Here is a 19,135-nt window from a genome sequence, read left to right as displayed (position 1 = left end):
GAAATTGCTGAGGAATTTAAGCGTACTCTTCTTTGGGTCTGCAGCCATTCTGTTGTAGATTTGCTGCAGTGGGATCATTGTCCTGTTGTACGACTCTGAGTTTTAGCAGTTAAACAGATGGCCTCACATTTGACTCTAGAATATTTTGGTATACAAAGGAGTCCATGGCTGACACAATGACTGTAAGGTGCCCAGATCATCTGACTTCAAAACAAGCCCCGATCATCACCCCTCCACCACCTTGCTGTTTTGGTTCTCTCCAAGTGTCGAGCTGCGCAATAACCACATAACTCCACCTTGTTGTTGTGTATCCAAAAGCCATTGTTCCAGACATCTTATGAGTTGCTGACATGCAACTTTTTTAAAGGGTAGAGGCGTTCTCCTGGGAACTCCATAGCTTTTCATACAAACCACACTTTCATTTGTTTTCTTTTTGTACTTTCATGATCTTTAACATTTAACATGCTAACTGAAGCCTGCAGTGTAAGTGAGTCCGAAATACACCTCTTGGGTTTTTGTTAGTTGTCTTGAAATTGTCTTATAACCCATCGGAGATTGTTCAGCGGCAACAATTGCTTCTCTAAGATCGTTAGCAACACAACCGACTGCTCCAGACCGTCAAACTGCCAAAAACGACTGTTTTTAGTGGAGGTGTTCATACTTACTAATTAGCAGCAGATAGCTCCTACTTTTAATTCCTATGGAAGAAGTAGGGGTGTGTTTAGTTTTTCATCAGTGCTAAATTTCAGCTCAGTTTTTGATAAATAAATAATTACAAGCCATAATATGTAATGTGTTGTTGTTCATGTGAGACTACATTGATCACATTATAAGATCTGTTAAAAGCCAAGATATTTTCATGTCTCATTTAAAAGAGGTTGTACTTTCTTAATATGATTACTGCAGTTTATACTGTTAGCCAATTCTTCAAAAGTTAATCCATGTCTTTATACATCTGTTATCCATACTGTTGGCTAACAATTTTAACTGTTTATCAATACTCTTATTCAAACTGTGACTCTATAGCATTTAGCTAGCACTATAGAGTTTTGTTTTTATTATTTTATTTAGCCACATATGATTTTTATGTATTTATATTTTTGTTTATTAATTGCTCTAATAAAAGTATTTTCTAAATTTTGGATAAAGCATTTCTTTCTTTTAACTTTACTTTCACAGTTTCAACAGTTTATCCATGCTAATATTTTGCTATTTTAACTGGTTAGCCAAGATTTTTAGCAAACCATTTTAAATGCCTGGTTTACTTTTGGGAAACAATGTCAGGAACTTATTTATACTAGTGAACAATCTTAGCTAGTTATCCATAGTTTTAGCTTGCCATTTCATTTTAAAAAAAAATGTATTACTTATTTGTTTTTATGATTTCAGTCTTACTTTTAGCTGTTTCCTGGTTGCTTTTGTTAATTATGACCTTGATGCACAAACTTGTCTAGATCTACTTAATTCTATGATTAGATTGTAATTTTATGTTGTCTTTTAGTTAGCTGATCGCCTCTTCACAAACCTACTGGCTACTGCAGAAGTATGCACAAATACCCTGTGGAGTACTTACATGGGAATCAGTTAAACATGAGGAGATTTTTGATGTTGTTGGACAGTGATGCATCACAAAACTTGAACCATTTTCACCAGATGGAGTAACACCTCTTATATTAAATACATCTTGGGAACTGTTTACACAGCCTCTGCATCTAATTTCAAAAAACAAAAAGCGAGCTCCCCTAAAACAATATATTCTATTCAGAGATAATTGTGTGAAGCTGTATAATCAGCATTCAGCCATGATATGAATGGGCGTTGTCATAGTAATCCACTGAGAGGGGGGAGATGCAGAGACAAAGAGAGGATTTGGTGTCTCCAACAGGTGTTCATGTTGGGGGGGAGTGACAGGATCTGAACCTCCACCAAACCCCAAACCACACACACACACATCTCACCTTCTATGAGATGTAATAGGGAGAAAAGTTTTAAGGCAGTGCATTTAACTGTGTAAAACCACCAACAACAACAATAAAATTAGATAATTAAGAAAACATAAACATGATTTTAAGTTTAATGTAAAAACAAAGACTGATGGTTATTAAGAATAAATAAGGGGGGGGGGAAGCTTGCCGCTGACCTCATCCACATCCTGACAGTGCTAAGGAGAGGACGGAGCAGGTGACACACGTCTGGTCTGCTTTATTGTCCTACTGTGACCTCGGGGCAAAGTGCAGCTATTGTTTTGAAACAACGGGAGACTGCTGTGGTACAATGGATAGTCTGAAAACATCATCTTAGCAGGGTAACATCAAATAGAGTCCCCTGCATTTAAAAAAATAAATAAATATATTTGCCTTTTTGACAACACCCAGAATGGATTATTCTCCCTTATGTGTGATTTTTGTCATGTTCTTTTTCATAAAAGCAAGCCTATACACACTCCAGCACTGTGTGACTTTGCCTCCTCTGTGACAACTGAGCCACTGGTGTAATCCTCAGGCTTTTCAGATTACTCCAGTTGGGGTCACATTCTACACCAACCTACAGCGGGTCAGCTTTCCACAGTCGCTATCAGTGTGCAGCACGCAGAATCAGTCTGCACGCAAGCCTCACAGCACAGATGAGTCTTTTCCTGGTAAAATGCTGTCAGTTTCCATCCCCCACTGAACTCTCTGTCCATGTCTCACTCTATTTGTGTGTCCTTTTGAGCATGTGCGTAGCAGTAGATGATGTCTGAGTGCACACTGGCGTTGTTGTTTTATATGCTAAACATGCTCCAGTAACAAAAGCCTTATTGCATATTAGGAGAGAAATATGCAGTGCCTATGAGTCAAAACAGACCTGTATTTGCAAGAATATGTGTCCCTGAAGTGTGCGTCACTGTTTCAGTGTCTATGTGAGAGGCCTCGCCAGGCTTATTAAAGCCTCTATGGGATGGTGTACTCTCTCACAGGCGTCCGTTACAGGCCAGACCACATCTGCAGCGGGCCAGCCATCTGCACCCATTGTCTCAGAGGCACAACACAGCCCTGCACGCATGGCTGGCCTTGTAAAGGCAGTCCCTTTCCCCCCTCTGTTCTCTTCCATTCCTCCCAGTGTGGGGCAAAATGACTTCTTAATCTCTCAAAAGGGACAACAGAAGTGGAGCATCAAGCTCGAAAAAGGTTCAATTTCAAGGTTAATTTTTGAAAATGGCAGATAACTTTAAAGTTTAGTAAAGTAAAGACATTTCTACACAAGGATTGGCTGTGCCTGTTCCTAAAAATCCTTTCACTTGTTTGCAACTTTCCTTTTAATCTCGATGTGAGTTTAGACTGCTTTGGAACCAGGAAAAGACACACAGAGGGGCTGAGGGGGGCAAACAATGAGATTATTAAATGCAAATAATGGCAAACAAACTGCACCTGAACTAATATGAGTTCATTTGATTTACGCCAAGAATCCCCCTCCCCACCTGCACTCCCCTGACAAAACTCAATTTTCCAATCCAGCAGGAAGTAAACGAATCACCTAAAATTATCACATCAAACACCTGAGTTGTACTGCATTCAATCGGCTTTCAAATGTCGCACAGGTATCTGTTTTTTGTGAGGATGGGATGACAACGCGGTGCAACATGAAAGCGACACAAGTAGCTCTCTAAACTGCTATCCCAGTGTACAAATGTGTAAAGATGTTAATTACAGAGCACATTTAAAAGCATGTGGGAATAGAGTGCGGTTCCAGCATTGAAGCAGGACCATGTGGGGCCCTTTAACAACACAAAAGCCCCAAGTGATTACATATTTATAACCAAGACCAACCCTGGCAGTTGTCCCCGGTATCCAGGTTGAACTATTGATTAGATCTGCCGTTTGATCTTAATGCTTTTTCACTTTTAAACTCTGTTCACATACATATTTAGAGATAACTGAATGCACATGGGAAAAGGAGCATTCGTCATAATTATCCAGTTTATGGCAGCTAAAATAATGCAGCTTTATTACAAATGAAAGCAGTCATTATTGCAGAATGTCACTGGACACAAGTGTGCTATTTGTTACTCTCTTGCAGTATTGATAATGAGGATTTATTATGGCACGGTTGACAATGAATGCAATGTGCATGCGTTAGTGGGAGGGATTATCCACCAAGTAGGGCAAGTGGCTGAGGCTAAGGACTGCAATTCCATCCAGCCTAGTTCATTTCAGTCATCCGCTCAGCGCACAGACGGAACAAGGAGAGCAATTTCAGCATTGCGTATTTGTCAAAGCCCCCCCAAAAGCCTAAAGTTTAAAAAAAGAAACAAAGAAAGAACAGAAAAAATGGTAAAGTACATGAGACATCACAGCGAGCTGAAACCCGAAGAGGTCATGTCGGAGTCTGATGCGTCCATGGACCAGCAGGATTTCGGAGAGATGTCCGACTATTCTTTCAGCGACGTTATATACTCCAAATGTTCCGCAATGGACCAAATCGGCACTTTTATGAAGAACGTGCAAGTGCTGCTCGATGCAGCCAATTACATTGAAAACATTGAGAAGAACAACGGAAGTAAGTAAACACGGGCTGCAGGGGATATTAACACGTAATGCGCCGAGCAGACAACAATAGAGGCGAAGGCGACAAAAGACGCGCAGCCCGACAGCAGCCCGTCATGTTTTACCTGCTACTGGGAAACCGTGCCGTCTCAATCGGCCTCGCTCTTATCCTGCGTAATATGACCACTCGAAGAACTCCAGAAATCACCGAAATTTGGAAGTCGGGAAACAATCGCATAGCGGAGACAGCCTCGCAACAATAGCCTTGCAGCGATCCGCTCCCATTAAAACCGGTGTTTTTGCAGACCGTGGGAGACGCAGCCCGGCTCATAACGCACGGTTCAGTGTATTCATTATATGAACTAGCACAGCCATGCATGTGTGCGCATTTACGTTCATACATGTAGACGTTTATGACACGAGACATCCAGTTTATACTTTTTTTTTCTATCATTCCCTCACAGCTAATTTTAAGATTGCGCTCCTAAAATATCATATCCACTCGGAAATCTCGCATTTACGCCCTCTCTGATCTAGACTGCAATGTGGGTTTTTTAATTTCCAATGAAAATTCCTAATTCGAAATCCAACTGCGGGTTTGCTCGGCCAGCATCTGCTTCCTTGTATGTGTTGTTCACATGGTTTCCACATGGAACAAATTGCAAAGTTCTCATTGGTCAGGATCCATGTTTCCAACGCGAGTGTCACTGCAGTTGACCAATCGCGTGCAGGATTGTGTCTGGCGAGGTTTCTGGGAACAGTAGTTCTTGTGTGATTTGTTAAATTCTTCTCGCTTGAGAGCTGTTTCCAAGCGTTTGCTCTTCAGTCTGGACTGTTCTTGATAAGTTTAAATTGACTTGCTCTAAATGAAACTATATGTATATATGCATGGACATTTTTTAAGGTGTGCTTGTGCATTGCACCGAATTTTAGTCATTCCAAGGATGTGTTGCCATTGCTCAAATCCAACCATCTTCTTCCTTGTAGCATATTTAATCCTCTTTATCTTTTTTCTTCTATCACCAGAATGTGAGCACGGGTATGCTTCAACATACCCCGCAACCCAGATTTCACTTCAACAGAAACAACGCAAATTAAAGAACAGGAAACTGGACAATATTCACAATAGGTAGGTTAAAGTCTGGAAATATATTTATATGCATATGCTGTATTTTGCATATTTAAGCCATGTGACCGTTCTGGTTATATATTTATATACCTATTTCCAACAGGTCGGCACACAATGAACTGGAAAAGAACAGGTGAGTGAAAAATCACAGAGGAGGTCACTTATATGCATGTTTAGGTTATAAACACATAATGCAGACAGGTGAAGACTGCACTAAAGAGGGTAAAATAAAGACAATGAAATATTGCGAGTCATACTTCCTTCGTTGCTACCTATGCATAACAAGTTGACTGTGAGGATGAAGGATGGAAAAAAACCCAACAACACGCCCATAGTTGTTAATCGTCTGTGGCAGTTTATCTCAACAGTCGGTTGTTTCGAAATGGAGCTTCAAACTGTTTGCATATCTAAGTCATATGCTAAATATGTTGGCCATGCATTTTCAACATGACTCGCACCAGAGTTCTATAAGTCAGCATGGTATCATCATGGGATTATAAAAAAAGACCTTTTTATCAACAACTCTGATATTTCATGAGTTGTGTGTGATAGGAGAGTGCGTTTTGCGAGGCAAATATAAGGGAGATGTAAGCAGCACTGTTCCTAGAGGACGTGCAGACATTTCCCCAGTCAGCAAATGGGAACCATCTGTTTCCAGACAACAGGGCTCCTTCGTGAGAGATTCTCAGCTGCAGGTCTAACTGCAGCTTGCGTCTGTAGCTCCAGGATGAGGCAGCCTCTGCTCTGAAACAAATGTCAGGACACATTTATCCTAAAATTAAATGCCCAGCCATGTGTGACATATTCTCACTTTAAATGATAAATGAAAAGAGGAAGAGAGCATCTTCAAGAAGGCTCATAAAGGACTGTTTTCTATTACAAAATGGTGGCCAATGCAGAAGAAAAGAGATGACATCATGACTTGACCTACATTTTACACCATTTTTTTGAAAGGATAGTGAGTGTCCTTTGCCAGTTTCTGCATTCATTCAGACCACAGGCTCAGAGGCTTTGGTGGATCAGAAATAGAATATCAGGCTGACCTCGGCAGTTTTTAAATCTGGGACCAGACAGATCCATATTTAATTGTAAGGGAGTCAGATGGCATAGCTTATGAGCAAAAGGGATAAACAGATAAAGTGCCAGGATCCATTAACACTTACATCACTCATCATCCTGAATAGAATTGATGAGGAACAATCAAGTAGTTTTTGCTTTTTCTAATAAGATACAAATCAAATTGGATGAGGAGGTAATAATCTGACCGGATGAGGATCAGTGCAAATGAATAGATTACTGTGCAAATTCATCAGTCAGTTTTCTGTTCATGTATTATGTTGAATAATGCAGATTGCTCTATGTCATTTACAGGCGAGCACATCTTCGTCTGTGCTTGGAGAGGTTGAAGTCCCTCATTCCTCTGGGACCAGACTGCAGTCGGCATACCACTCTGGGACTGCTCAACAAGGCCAAAGCACATATCAAGGTGTGGTAGTCTAAGGGAGGACTGTGGCGCTGTAATGGGACTAAGAGCTGATTTCCTCTCAAAAGTAGTAATGCAACCATACTGACATCGAGCTTTTTCTGCCTGACTGCCGACGTGTTAATAGTTTGGTTAATATCGTTTTGGGAAAGCAGCAGCAACAAGATAACCGTTTAGTCAACATGCCGAAAAAGGCCTTATTCACAGCAGGGGCTTTGACTTGTCGTAGCACGAAAAACACAGGTGATACTAATAACATAATGTGTCCCAGCAAGCCATAGCGGTGTGACGGCGAGCCAGCATGAACTGGCCTGAAATCAAACAGAACTGTCTGCTGTGTTTCTGCAAAGTGGTGAGATTCAAAGGCCTGGATACAGGCAAAGTGTGACTAAGAGCAGGACCCTGAAACCAAAGCAACTAAATTCAGTCATGGGTAATTATCAGTAAAAAAAAAAGAATAATAAAAGAAAAAGAAAAGGCCTGTTGCTGTCAACAGCAGTGCCGGCATTCTGTTTACAGCAAATTGCTTTGTATATTGGCTCAAACAGGGGGAGAGAGCTGTGTTATTTCCAGCAGCCGCTGCAGGATGAAAAGGTTTGATTTTAATTGTAACTGACTCAGTTCAAACACTAGGAAAGGAGAAGATACGACTAGATAAACACAACATTTATCATAAACTGGCAATAAAGCAACGCTAAATGCTTGCGCGCTTATGGTTTACATGTAAAGTAGGGATTTTTCAAGCAGAGTCACTTTTCCCAGAACCCCGAGATGATTGGACCTTAAGGCAGCTGCTGTGTGGTTGTTTGAGTTTTTCTTCCCCTTTGAAAAAATCTCCCTGGGGATGTTTGCAGGGCTCACTTTTGCAAGGTTTTGAGCCTTGGTAAGTCTTTGATTAGAACTTGTGTCTTTAACACTGCAGGATAACATCAGAATGGGACACTTAACCTTGGACTTAGGAGCACTGCAGCTATCCTGCTATTAAAACTAGTTGACTGACTGAACTAAAAGAGACTTAAAGATTTCAAACATTCAATGCAATGGCTCCCCTGAGTACAGCAAGCAAACTCAGATCAAACTTTGGTGGAAAGATTGGTGCTGTTTTTTTGCCCCGTCTGTACAGTTTCCAGCTGTGAGCAACAGCTAAAGAATGACTAAAGGCTACAATATGAAAGCAATCCTGGCTTGGCAACAGACTCTGAGAGTTTATCACAGTCGGGGTTAGTGAGTAAAGTACCTAAGATGTCAGCTGTTGACTTTGGACTTGCCTGTTTCACATCCAGGAAATGAGGCTTTTGAATGCTGCTGCTTTGTATTTTTGGAACCAGGGGTTGTGCAGTACAATAAAAGGTGGAGCAGGTGCAGCCAATAATAAGCTCTGTTGAGCTGCAGAGAGAAAGGCTAGCACTACTGTCACTTATGTGGAGGCTCCATTATACCAAATTCAATTATACAAACACACAAGTCTATTTAAACGTTACTCAGAACTAGCAGGTCAAAAGTCTTACCCTTCATAATATAATACCACAAATACATTTTTGTCATATTTATGTAAAATGAAGCAGGTGTCACAGCCAAATAAATCTTTATTTATATTTCAAGCTAATATGTCCCAAATGCTTATTATCTTAACAATATAATAGGGGACATTACATGAAATGTAATACACAGCTTTTGCCAATAGGAAAAGCAGTCCTTTTTCAATGAATTACTTTCCCCCAAAATCACTGTTCATTTTACACATTCTGCCACTTGGAACTATAAATGTGCAGCTGTGGAGAAATTACATTAGTTTCAATGTACACATAAGCAGCAAATCTTGTTCAACTGCTGGTTTGTGTGCAAATTATCCAGACTGTGCTGCTATAGTTCCATACATGAGCTTTGATTCATGGGACAACTGGGCGTAATGACCGGGATTATGTGATCTTATATCCGTATAATTACAGAGGTTCATAATTGAATTTCAGGACTTTGGTTATTTCTTAGCTTAACAGCTACAATTGCAGTAAACAACTTAAAGTACACACATCCAACAAAAACTACTGGAAATCATAAGTGGACCTAAACTGGACTGGAGTCCAAGTTGGCGAAGGTTAAATGCATAAATTAAAACTAAGAGGGCCAAAAGCAAAACGCTCTTGTCCAAAGCAGGACGGGGTGACCTTTAGATTCATTTGTATAGCGAAGCTCATAAAATGAATTCTCTTCCTTCTCCATCCAGCCATATTTCACTTTTATCCACCACACACAGGCACCATCTATTCCCTTAGATCCCATCCAGCAACTTGCTGTCACTGTGTTAAATAATTTATTGGAAATATCGCATTTTACAGCAGCCATATATATGTACATATTACCACATTATCAACTCGCTGCATACATGAGAATTCTGCCATGCTTTCCATATTATGTTAAACATGAGGAACATTTACAGAGGTGTAGTGATAACGATATCTTTGAAAATGCTTTTTGAAAACACTGACTGGGATGGTTAAGAACCTCACAGATCGCCTGACATTGTTGTTAGGTTTCTGCATAATGCAGTGCTTTTAATTCTTACTCGTGCCACTTTTTAGAAACTTGAAGAGATAGACCGGAGGAGTCAGCACCAGCTGGAGACCTTAGAGAGGGAGCAAAGGCACCTGCAGAGGCAGCTAGCTCTGCTGCAGACCCACGGAGAGTGGGAGCGCGTTCGTACGGACAGCCTGGGTTCCCGCATGGACTCTGATCGCTCAGAGTCTGACAGAGGTTAGTACTTGCACTAAAGGCTTCATTTCATTTCAAATGCAGAGACTGATTTGTATTCATTGGCTTTTTTTATGTGTCTGTGTGTGTTTGAGCAGAGGAAATTGAAGTTGATGTGGAAAGCACTGAGTTCTCCCATGGAGAAATGGACAGTGTAAGCACCAGTGGTGCAAGCGACCTGGATGACCATAGCAGCCGGCAGAGCTCCGCCAGTGATGAGGGCTACTCCACTTGCAGCCTGAAACTGGCCTTTTCTGCTTAAAGCACCAGCCTATACTTTCATTAAGCTGCAGTCTTTTATGGCTTTTACCTGTCAAAGTACCAGCCTACAGCTCCAGTCTCCCTTACCGTTTAGCTAATCTGTCATCAGAAGAACCAGCCCCTATCCTATCTTTACCTGACAAATGAAACATCTCCACCCAAGAACCAGCCTTAAGTTCAGCTCAAGTCTGAAAGTCTAAAACAGTCTCCTTCCAAAAACCAAGCGGCTCCAATTTACACAACCACAAATCTCCAGCAATATACGGTTTCCTTACTTTAAAAGATGACTTAATCAATCACCCGAATGTCCCTTTACCCATTACCAGCTTGAAGCCGCCATACCTGCACTTGATAGTGATCCTTTAGAGGACCCATGAATGCACCTGTGTCAAACACTAAAGGCTAAACTGTACCTTTAGTGAAGTTGATCCTCAGAAACCAGCAAAACAGACAAAAAATCCCAAATACCAGCTAGAAACTCACCATTGGGAACGTTCGCTCCATTGCCTTGTAAAAACAAAAAAAACATGGCCCTTTTTCTTTGGATAATGTATCCAGATAGCACTTCTTGTCAGTGTCCAAGTCAGAGGAAAGGGCTAAAATGTCTGCATTCCAAAATGTTTATCATACTTCTATAACCTCTGCTTTAGGACCCAACAACATCATCGATCCATGTGGCGTCCCTCTTCTTAAGTGACATACAGTCAGATACAGAGAGGTGGTGCAGTCCACCCTTGTTATTCTAATTTATTTTGCATATAATATTTATTTTTGGTATATTTAATTGTACTGTAGCTAGGTCTTGGTCATGCTTGAATGGGAAAAAAAACCCTTGCTGTTAAATTCTTTTATTATTTTCTGTTTCTAAATGTTTACCAAACTTACATGATGTAAAATCCCCACTGAAGCAGTGCTAGTTTAATGCATTACTCGAAATGCTTTCACACTGTGCGTGAATTAAATTTTTTTTAGACAGTAATAAGCTATCCCGCACTTGTCCAAGCACAAAGCTCAAGCAATAATGCCTCTAGTTTTAATAGATCTTCAGTGTTGGCTGGGTTTAGCACATTATTCTGTCCGTCCAACTCCAAATTATAGTTTTCCACTTGCTCCAGCGGTAGTACCAGCTATTCATAATCAACAGTGAAATGATTGTAATGGACTCGAAACGCTATGGTGCATGTGTATTTGAATGTAGCCTTTCTAATCATGTTGTAATGTGCTTTGGATTGAGTCTTACAACCATGTGTGTAGCATGAACCACATAAACACCACAGATTTTGGTTTGTACTTCATTGTTTAACTTTTTTGTTTGTATCGTAGCAGAAAAAGCTAAAATCCTTGAAATCTGGAGACTTGATAATTTGATGTGTATTTGACGCAAAGAATTGCACTGCTGAGCTATTCAAATCCATGAAACCAAATGAGACCATTTATCTGCATTCTTCTGATCCAGTTTCTAAGTAGATCACCACCAAATTGTGTCTTAAAGTGGGTATATGACTCTTGCACCTGTAACCCCCAACATGTTTGGGAAACTATAAAATGCACTATGAAAATGACTTTTGTTAAGGAAGTACGTTGAAGCACACCCCCAGAATGTTTTTCTTGTGCTTAATCAGCCATCCAAGGTGACTTTTTTGCAAAACATGTGCTGCTGGTCCCCTGCTTTGTTACAGTTCCTGATAACTACCCTTGAAATCTTAATAAACCTCTACACAGAAAAACCCCAATCCTGTCTATTTTAATCCCTACTTTTAACGTTCAATAAAGTCATAAGAGTTGTATTAAAACAGAGCAAGTTTCACATGCAAGTCAGGTCTGTGGTGTAGCCAGTTTGCCAATGTTGAGCATCTAACATGAGAAAAGAGAAAAAAATAAAAAAAATCATGTTACTCAAATGAGAAAATCGGTTGTATTCACAGCTGCAACCTGATGTTGACGACATCGCTTTGCCACCACCTACAGGACCTGACGGGGCCACGACTAAAATACACTGCTGAGATGGTGAAATGATGTAAAGGATCAAATCTTTAAAAACTGAAAACAATGTTTATTTCACTGTTATATGTACATGAGGGAAAACTTAAATTCAGCCAACTCAAAATCAACACCATTATTAATTCAGACTTTCCTAGAACACGTTAATGTTTAAAATCCAGCCTCAAATGCAAAAACCACATCTACAGGCGCATGTTTATAAATAAAACAGATGGTATTTGGCCTCAGTGGACAAACCACAAACTCTATGGCTTTTCTAAAACACCATTTCCTTTTCTTACATAATAGATGACCTTGCTCCAATGGAGGGCAAGTCCCTCATATGGATTGTATTTGTTGTGCCTAACAATAATAATAATAATAATAATAATAATAATAATAATATATATATATGAAACTACAACAATATTTCAAAACATTGGTGTGCAAGCACTTACTTTCAAAGCTTACTTTACTCGAGAAACTTAAATCATGTATAAACACAATGGAAAGCACTGATACAGCTAGTATACAGTGGACTATTATGTACAGGTCATATCAGGTCATTGTGGCATTAGATGTCTGACATTGTATTTGGACGTGTCATGGTACTGGGTCATAGGCTTGTCTGCAATACCACACGTTCCCACTCCCACCTTGCCGTTGACGCTTTCTGGAGATGCAAATATGCTCCTCTTCACCTAGAATAAACAAAAGCACATGGAAATCAACATTAGTAGCTGTTGCAACAATGTAGTACTGGAAAATTTGTATTAATTATGCATTACAAAGAACTTAACAGTAACCTATGGACACATGTCACTAGTTTCAAGTCGATATCTTGGTTTTCTAACACTAGCCTTAAAAATAACTTACCTGGCCTTTCTTGTTCTTTGAGTAGGCTTTGTTGTTGAACTGCTGCCACTTTGACTTTTGCTCCTCTCGTTCTTGCTCCAGCTCCTTCATCCTCTGTACCTTCTTCTGAGCTTTCTTCTTTTTATACTCCCTCTGCTCTGCTATCTGCTCTTTCCTAGAGAGAGAGAGAGAGAGAGAGAGAGAGAGAGAGAGAGAGAGAGAGAGAGAGAGAGAGAGAGAGAGAGAGAGAGAGTCAATACAGATTCCCCCGATTCTAATTTTCTTTCTCAGAATTGTAACTGACAGCATTTACACAGAAAAAATAAAATTTTCTCCAACACAAAACATATTTCATAATAAAGAGCTTATTAGATGGGGAGAATTTTCCTTTAACTGCTGTAAATTAAGGGTTGTTTTCTCACTTTATTGAAAATAAAGTGCTCTGCTACTGGAAAGCGGTACAAAAAGAATTAACTGTGTGTTGCTGTACACCCAACTGAATCTGACAGATTTTACCTTACCAGCCAAAAGCAGGTGCAGCAGATCTATTCAGCAAAAGACTTTCAGATACTTGCATCATTTTACAATGTGCCTATAAATTTGCCTGGTAGCAGGACACTGTCCCTTTTCTTGTTTATATTCATCTCCACCATTTTCCTTTTAACAGCTTAAATCCCTTGCTCTTGCTGAGACTGCTGTCTTGTGGCTGGCTTTGAGTCCTTGATACTTTGAGCTACTTTCCCTCTGTTAATTTCTTTAGTGTCCACATTTAGCTGTCTGATTAGGTTTGTTGTTACAAAGGTTTTCACAGCGGTCTTTGGCAAACTTACTTCCAAGCTTTGTTAGCATATGGCTGTGACTGCAGAAGTGACTATTTGTCTGCGCTGCTGTGCGCAAGTTGTGTATGATTGAAGCAGACCAGTTCTTAATCAGCCATATGACCAATTAATGACGACTCCAGAACAAGAATACTGGAAATTTGCCAGTTCCGGTCCCTCGAATTTTAGCCCTCGTTTATAGAAACAATCTTATTTTTCTACTTTCTTCTTTATTAGTAGAGATTGATGTGTTTCTACTAATAAAGCTAATTGCTACAGATATATGCACTGTTTTAAACTGATGGTTAAATAAGAAACTTTTTTTCATGGATAATAGTAGAATTTCCTATTGTCTTCTTATAATAATAATAATAATAATAATAATAATAATAATAATAATAATAATAATGGTTTGCATTTATATAGCGCTTCTCTAGACACTCAAAGTGCTTTACAATTCCACTATTCATTCACTCTCACATTCACACACTGATGGAGGCAAACCACAGTTGTAGCCACAGCTGCCCTGGGGCAGACTGACAGAAGTGAGGCTGCTATCCGGTTGTTCAGTCTGACGTCACTAGCCGTGTCTGGGTCTAAACTCCGCTGCAGGTCCATATATCAAACGATCACTATGGGATTACTGAGAGTTGAAAAACTGTCTAAAGTCTTTCATCTTTAATAAAATGATCAGCGTTCTGCTCTACCAGGTGTAACAATTGAGTTTAACATCCAGGCATCCATGAAAACGGAATTTATGACATTTAACGGAGTTAGAAGTTAGCAGGGAGTTAGCTCACTAGCTTCTATCTAAATACAATATAGCATGTCCTGACTGTGGGGTTTTGGAAACAAATTAAAACGTACAGCTCTGCTATCACTTCCAGCATAAATGAAGACAGAAAACTAAACAGCAGTGACGTTTGTAGGGTTACTGAAGTTGGGCTAGCTGGTATATAATGAAGTGCTACGTGACCGCTAGCGACACAGCTATGTTAGCATAATATAAACAAGCTAACTTTTTTCCCACTCGATAAAAGTTAATGTGAGTGTTCTCGGTGGTCAGGAACAAATGTAATCGCATGGCAGGATGCTGTAAAAGGACCAAGCTTCGGCCAGGAGAACAACTGAGATAATCCATCCACAATACGAGGTTAGTCATTCATATACTGCTGCATGGGCTGGGCTGTAGTTACATCGTAAGGTTTTAAAAACTGAGCTTAAATAAATGATTAGCGGTAATAAAAGCCGAGGGAGGTCAACAGTGATCACTGACTGTTTTAGGAGCTTTTTGAGATCAAATAGAAGAAAATACATAACATTAAACATGTTAACAACACAAAAGCCATATTAAACGCAGACTACTTTAGACCCGGAAGTAGGATTCGTCGCGTCATCACTGAACAACCGGATATCGCGTCATCGGCCCCTCTGGCCAACACCAGTAGGCGGTAGGGTGAAGTGTCTTGCCCAAGGACACAACAACCAGCTACAGACAGAGTTTGGGATCGAACCGGCAACCTTCCGGTTACAAGATGAGCTTCCAGACCCAACCCCCTGAACCACGGTCATTATCAGGGAATGATAATTCCCTGAACCACGGTCACCCCCGTCATCATCATCATCATCATCATCATTATTATTATTATTATTATTATTATTATCATCATCATCAATAATTAATTTTATCTGAAAAGGTAACGTGTACAATATTAACAAAATGTTGCCATTCCAGGCATTGTACCAGAGTTAGCTTAAGCTAATTTGCATATGTAGTCCCACTTTACCCATTTTATAGACTAATTAGTGTGCGCAGGCCTCTGCTACCGATTTGTACTTGCACTTGTTTCTCATCCTGCCTTCAAAAACAACTGACTGGACCGCTTCAGTCCCACGGTCCAGTCAAGCGTCAACACTAATTGCCGCAGCTGCTTTAGGGCTGCTAAGCTATCATTTTAGGTTCCTATAATTTACTGTTAGCAGTTTGCTGCCCTTTTTCATTGCTCTGTACGGTTGATGCAAAAGTTACCCATAGCTTGATAGTAAAATTCTATATTGTTTTTTCCTAACAAACTTTTTTTCTAATGGCGCTACATCCTTTTGTTTTAAGTAGCATGCAGTTAAGTTTAATTTTGTTATTTTCTTTTAATAAGATTAGCTAAACCAGACCTTCCCAAAGTGTGGGGCCCGGCGTGGTATGAAAAGGAAAAAAAAACAAAACAACGCTTGGACACTGCTAGTACGGGGCGCCCACAGAAACGCAAAGCAGGAGATGAAGCATCGCTGAATATGTTTCCAAACCAACTTCATTCTTAGCCAAAGACTAGAAAATATGGTGAAGCATATCTACCCTTTCGTTTCACCTGCACAAGTGCTAAGGTAGGTCTCAACGGCAGAATTGGTTTCCCTTGCGTCGGGAGCACGCGCTGGGCTCTTCAAATCACAGACAAACAGTATCCCACATTCTTGATTTTTAGTTCACAAACACTTGTTGTAATGACTAACTACTCTGGACATTTTGGAGATGTTAGCTCTTTATACAGTAAAGTTACAGCGGGATACAAATAATATCAGGCTCATCCTGCCACGATTTGTTCCCCCTGTCTATTCTTGTAAAACAAAGGGGGGCCCAGCAAAAAAAAGTTTGGGAACCACTGAGCTAAGCTAAGTTCGGCTTCAATCACTTTGAGTTATGCAGCACCAATTCTTCAAAGTTCTTGTGTTGTTAGTTCTAAAGCTTTAAATCATTTAATTGTGTCTCAATTGTCCATATGGTTGATTACAGTTGTTCCCATTCCTGTCCTTGATTTAAGTTCAGTTTTATATGCACAGAGTTTCATTGAGTGAGTTAGAGAAGAGTTTGTTCATACCTCGACTTTGGCTTCATACTCCCATCCTCCTCCAAAAGCTTTCCTTCCTCTACTGCCTTGAGGTTCTGTAGAGGAATCACTTCAGCATTCCCATATCCAGTGAAGGTAACGGCTGCAGTGCCGTTGTCTCGGTCTATCTCCTCAATCTCCGCTTCATAAATCCTGCAAAAAAATCCCGTCTGTAAGCAGGTGAGTATGAGCCAAATACGCCAGGTCTACTTTATAAGTAAAGCCTAAAACTAACATATAATCTGTCTGTTAAATACAACTACACATCTTACACCATTTTCCATTTTTACAATATATATTTATAAAAAAAAACTGTACACTTGTTTCCTTGAACATGGCTAAATGTGTGGATTTAAATCTAAAATTGTTGCTTATAATATTGTTTTTACAATGCTGTCCCATATCAGTATAAATAATCTCATTTCCTTGACTCACTGAACAAGTACAGTTGGAAATGTAGGTATTTGACATGTGCGACTAACATGCATCTACAAAAATAATAAAGTAAATAATAAAACAGCTACTACAAATCAGATGAGGGTTTAAATTGCAGCGCTATAAAAAGTATGTGGACACACATAATGTTTTCATTTAAAGAGGCTGCTGACACTCACTGTCCGTCCTGACTCCACATAGCCAGACACTTGTCTCCCACTTTCCAGCCATGCTTCACAGGAACTGTGTCCGAGCCACTTGTTTTGGCAACAGTCTCTGCCGGCTGTGAGGTCAGGAGGTCTTTTGTCAAATCAATGACTTCCTGCAAAATACATAAAAGGAAATCAGATTTTCATTCTCCATCAGAAAATATAGTTAACAGTAACAAGTCGCTGCAGTTGTAACAATAAAAAGAGAGTGACAGAAAGTGCAAAAGTATCATAATATAAATCACTGTGGCACGCCCCACAATTAAGGTTTAAAACATTAATCAGTTAAGGAAATCAAGCTCAACTGTAAAGACAGTCAGACAGAACTTTAAAACATTAAAATAGGAATAACACAAAATATTGTCTTTTGAAACATTTCAGTTTCCTACAAGTTGGAATGCATGCTATTGGTGTAATTTGTTAAATGGGATATTCTCCACATAGGATAAAACCTTATCAGGAGATCATCGGTTCTTTTCCACAACACAACATCAGTCCACACACTAGGGAGCGTCAAATTATTTTTTTTATATATATATATATCCGATGTTATTCCCGGGATCTGCTGGAGCCACTCGCCTAGCTTGGGAGTATGTATATATATATATATATATATATATATATATATATACATACATATACATATATATATATATATATATATATATATATATATATATATATATATACATATACATATACATATACATATATATATATACATATACTCCCAAGCTAGGCGAGTGGCTCCAGCAGATCCCGGGAATAACATCGGAGATCTCTGTCCAGAAGAGCGCAGTCCTGGGAACAGCTAAGATACTGCGCAGGACCCTCAAGCTCCCAGGCCTCTGGTAGAGGACCCGAGCTTGAAGGATAAACCGCCCGCAGGGGCGTGCTGGGTGTTTTTGTTTGTGTGTGTGTGTGTGTGTATAGTAAGTATTATTGTAAGTATTTAAACTGTTGTAAATGACTTGTTGAACTATAATCTGTGAAACATCTCTCCTGAATGATAGCAAATAATTTTGAGTCAGAAACAACATTATATAAATTATTTTTTTTACACAGTGTTTTTTTTTTCATTTATTCAAAACTTATAAATAATTCATTTATGTTTTCGTTGTGTTACTTTAAAAGTAACAGCAACACATCACTTGCTCACCTTGCTTTAAAAGAAGCAATTGTCTACTATGAGTAAATTAAACAAACCTGTAAGTCTTTTTGGAGTTTAAGAAGGTCTTCATTGTCTGGATCAGTAGATAGAGCGACTTCAACTTGCTGCAGCTGGGCTTTGTAGTTGCTCAACTGTTTAACCAAGTCCTCCGACATCTGTGTTGACAAAACAGGGAAAATGGCTACTTGCGTTAGCACAAATCCTATAATTCAGTGACAAACGGAATAAATATGCGTGCTAGCCTGGATTAGGCATATGCCGAATGTACAAACTTCTAACGTAGGCTGTGTAAAACCCGTAACGAGTGAAAGCTGTGTCACAAAAATACTAAAGACCATGATTTACGTTTTGTCTCATATAGCATCCGCGCTAACATGGCGCTAAACGATTAGCAAGCAGGGTTCCCTTGGCCCTAAAATTGCGTAAATTTAACGTACGTCGGCTAATGCTAACTATAAGCGGCACACTGGTTGAGAGACAAAAATAACAGATTACTGTGTAATCTTACCTCAATATCAATACTCTTTGCCGATAAATATAGTAAGCATTCAACTCTAAACCTGATATCTTTGTTCAAAATGCCTGCTTAAAAAGAAAGAACAGTCCACTCTCTGTACTTCCGTCGCGGACAACCAGCCGGAAAC

At 39.6% G+C, this 19,135-nt stretch overlaps 2 protein-coding genes across 2 annotated transcripts; one reads left to right on the top strand and one right to left on the bottom strand.

Annotated features, from left to right (window-relative positions):
- The first annotated feature begins 4,133 nt into the window (after positions 1–4,133).
- LOC146655514 (max-interacting protein 1-like) lies at positions 4,134–10,706 on the top strand. The gene is made up of 6 exons (XM_085427904.1): positions 4,134–4,536; positions 5,550–5,652; positions 5,756–5,785; positions 7,024–7,138; positions 9,715–9,886; positions 9,982–10,706. Exons 1-6 carry the CDS (start codon positions 4,308–4,310, stop codon positions 10,143–10,145), a joined length of 813 nt encoding a protein of 270 aa, XP_085284030.1. The 5' UTR covers positions 4,134–4,307; the 3' UTR covers positions 10,146–10,706.
- Positions 10,707–12,176: 1,470 nt separating this feature from the next.
- On the bottom strand, positions 12,177–19,135 carry smndc1 (survival motor neuron domain containing 1). The gene is made up of 6 exons (XM_085427905.1): positions 19,000–19,135; positions 18,527–18,646; positions 17,291–17,433; positions 16,668–16,829; positions 13,001–13,154; positions 12,177–12,825 (listed from the first exon to the last, which is right to left on the bottom strand). The coding sequence occupies exons 2-6, from the start codon at positions 18,644–18,646 to the stop codon at positions 12,688–12,690; spliced, it is 717 nt and encodes a 238-aa protein (XP_085284031.1). The 5' UTR covers positions 19,000–19,135; the 3' UTR covers positions 12,177–12,687.

This window comes from Rhamphochromis longiceps, linkage group LG13, assembly GCF_057381845.1.
Source record: "Rhamphochromis longiceps isolate RC_006_pf linkage group LG13, R_longiceps_female_GT1.1, whole genome shotgun sequence".
In the NCBI taxonomy this organism is placed as follows: Eukaryota; Metazoa; Chordata; class Actinopteri; order Cichliformes; family Cichlidae; genus Rhamphochromis; species Rhamphochromis longiceps.
Note: the sequence above shows the minus strand (reverse complement) of the source record. Positions and strands in the feature narration are given on the sequence as shown.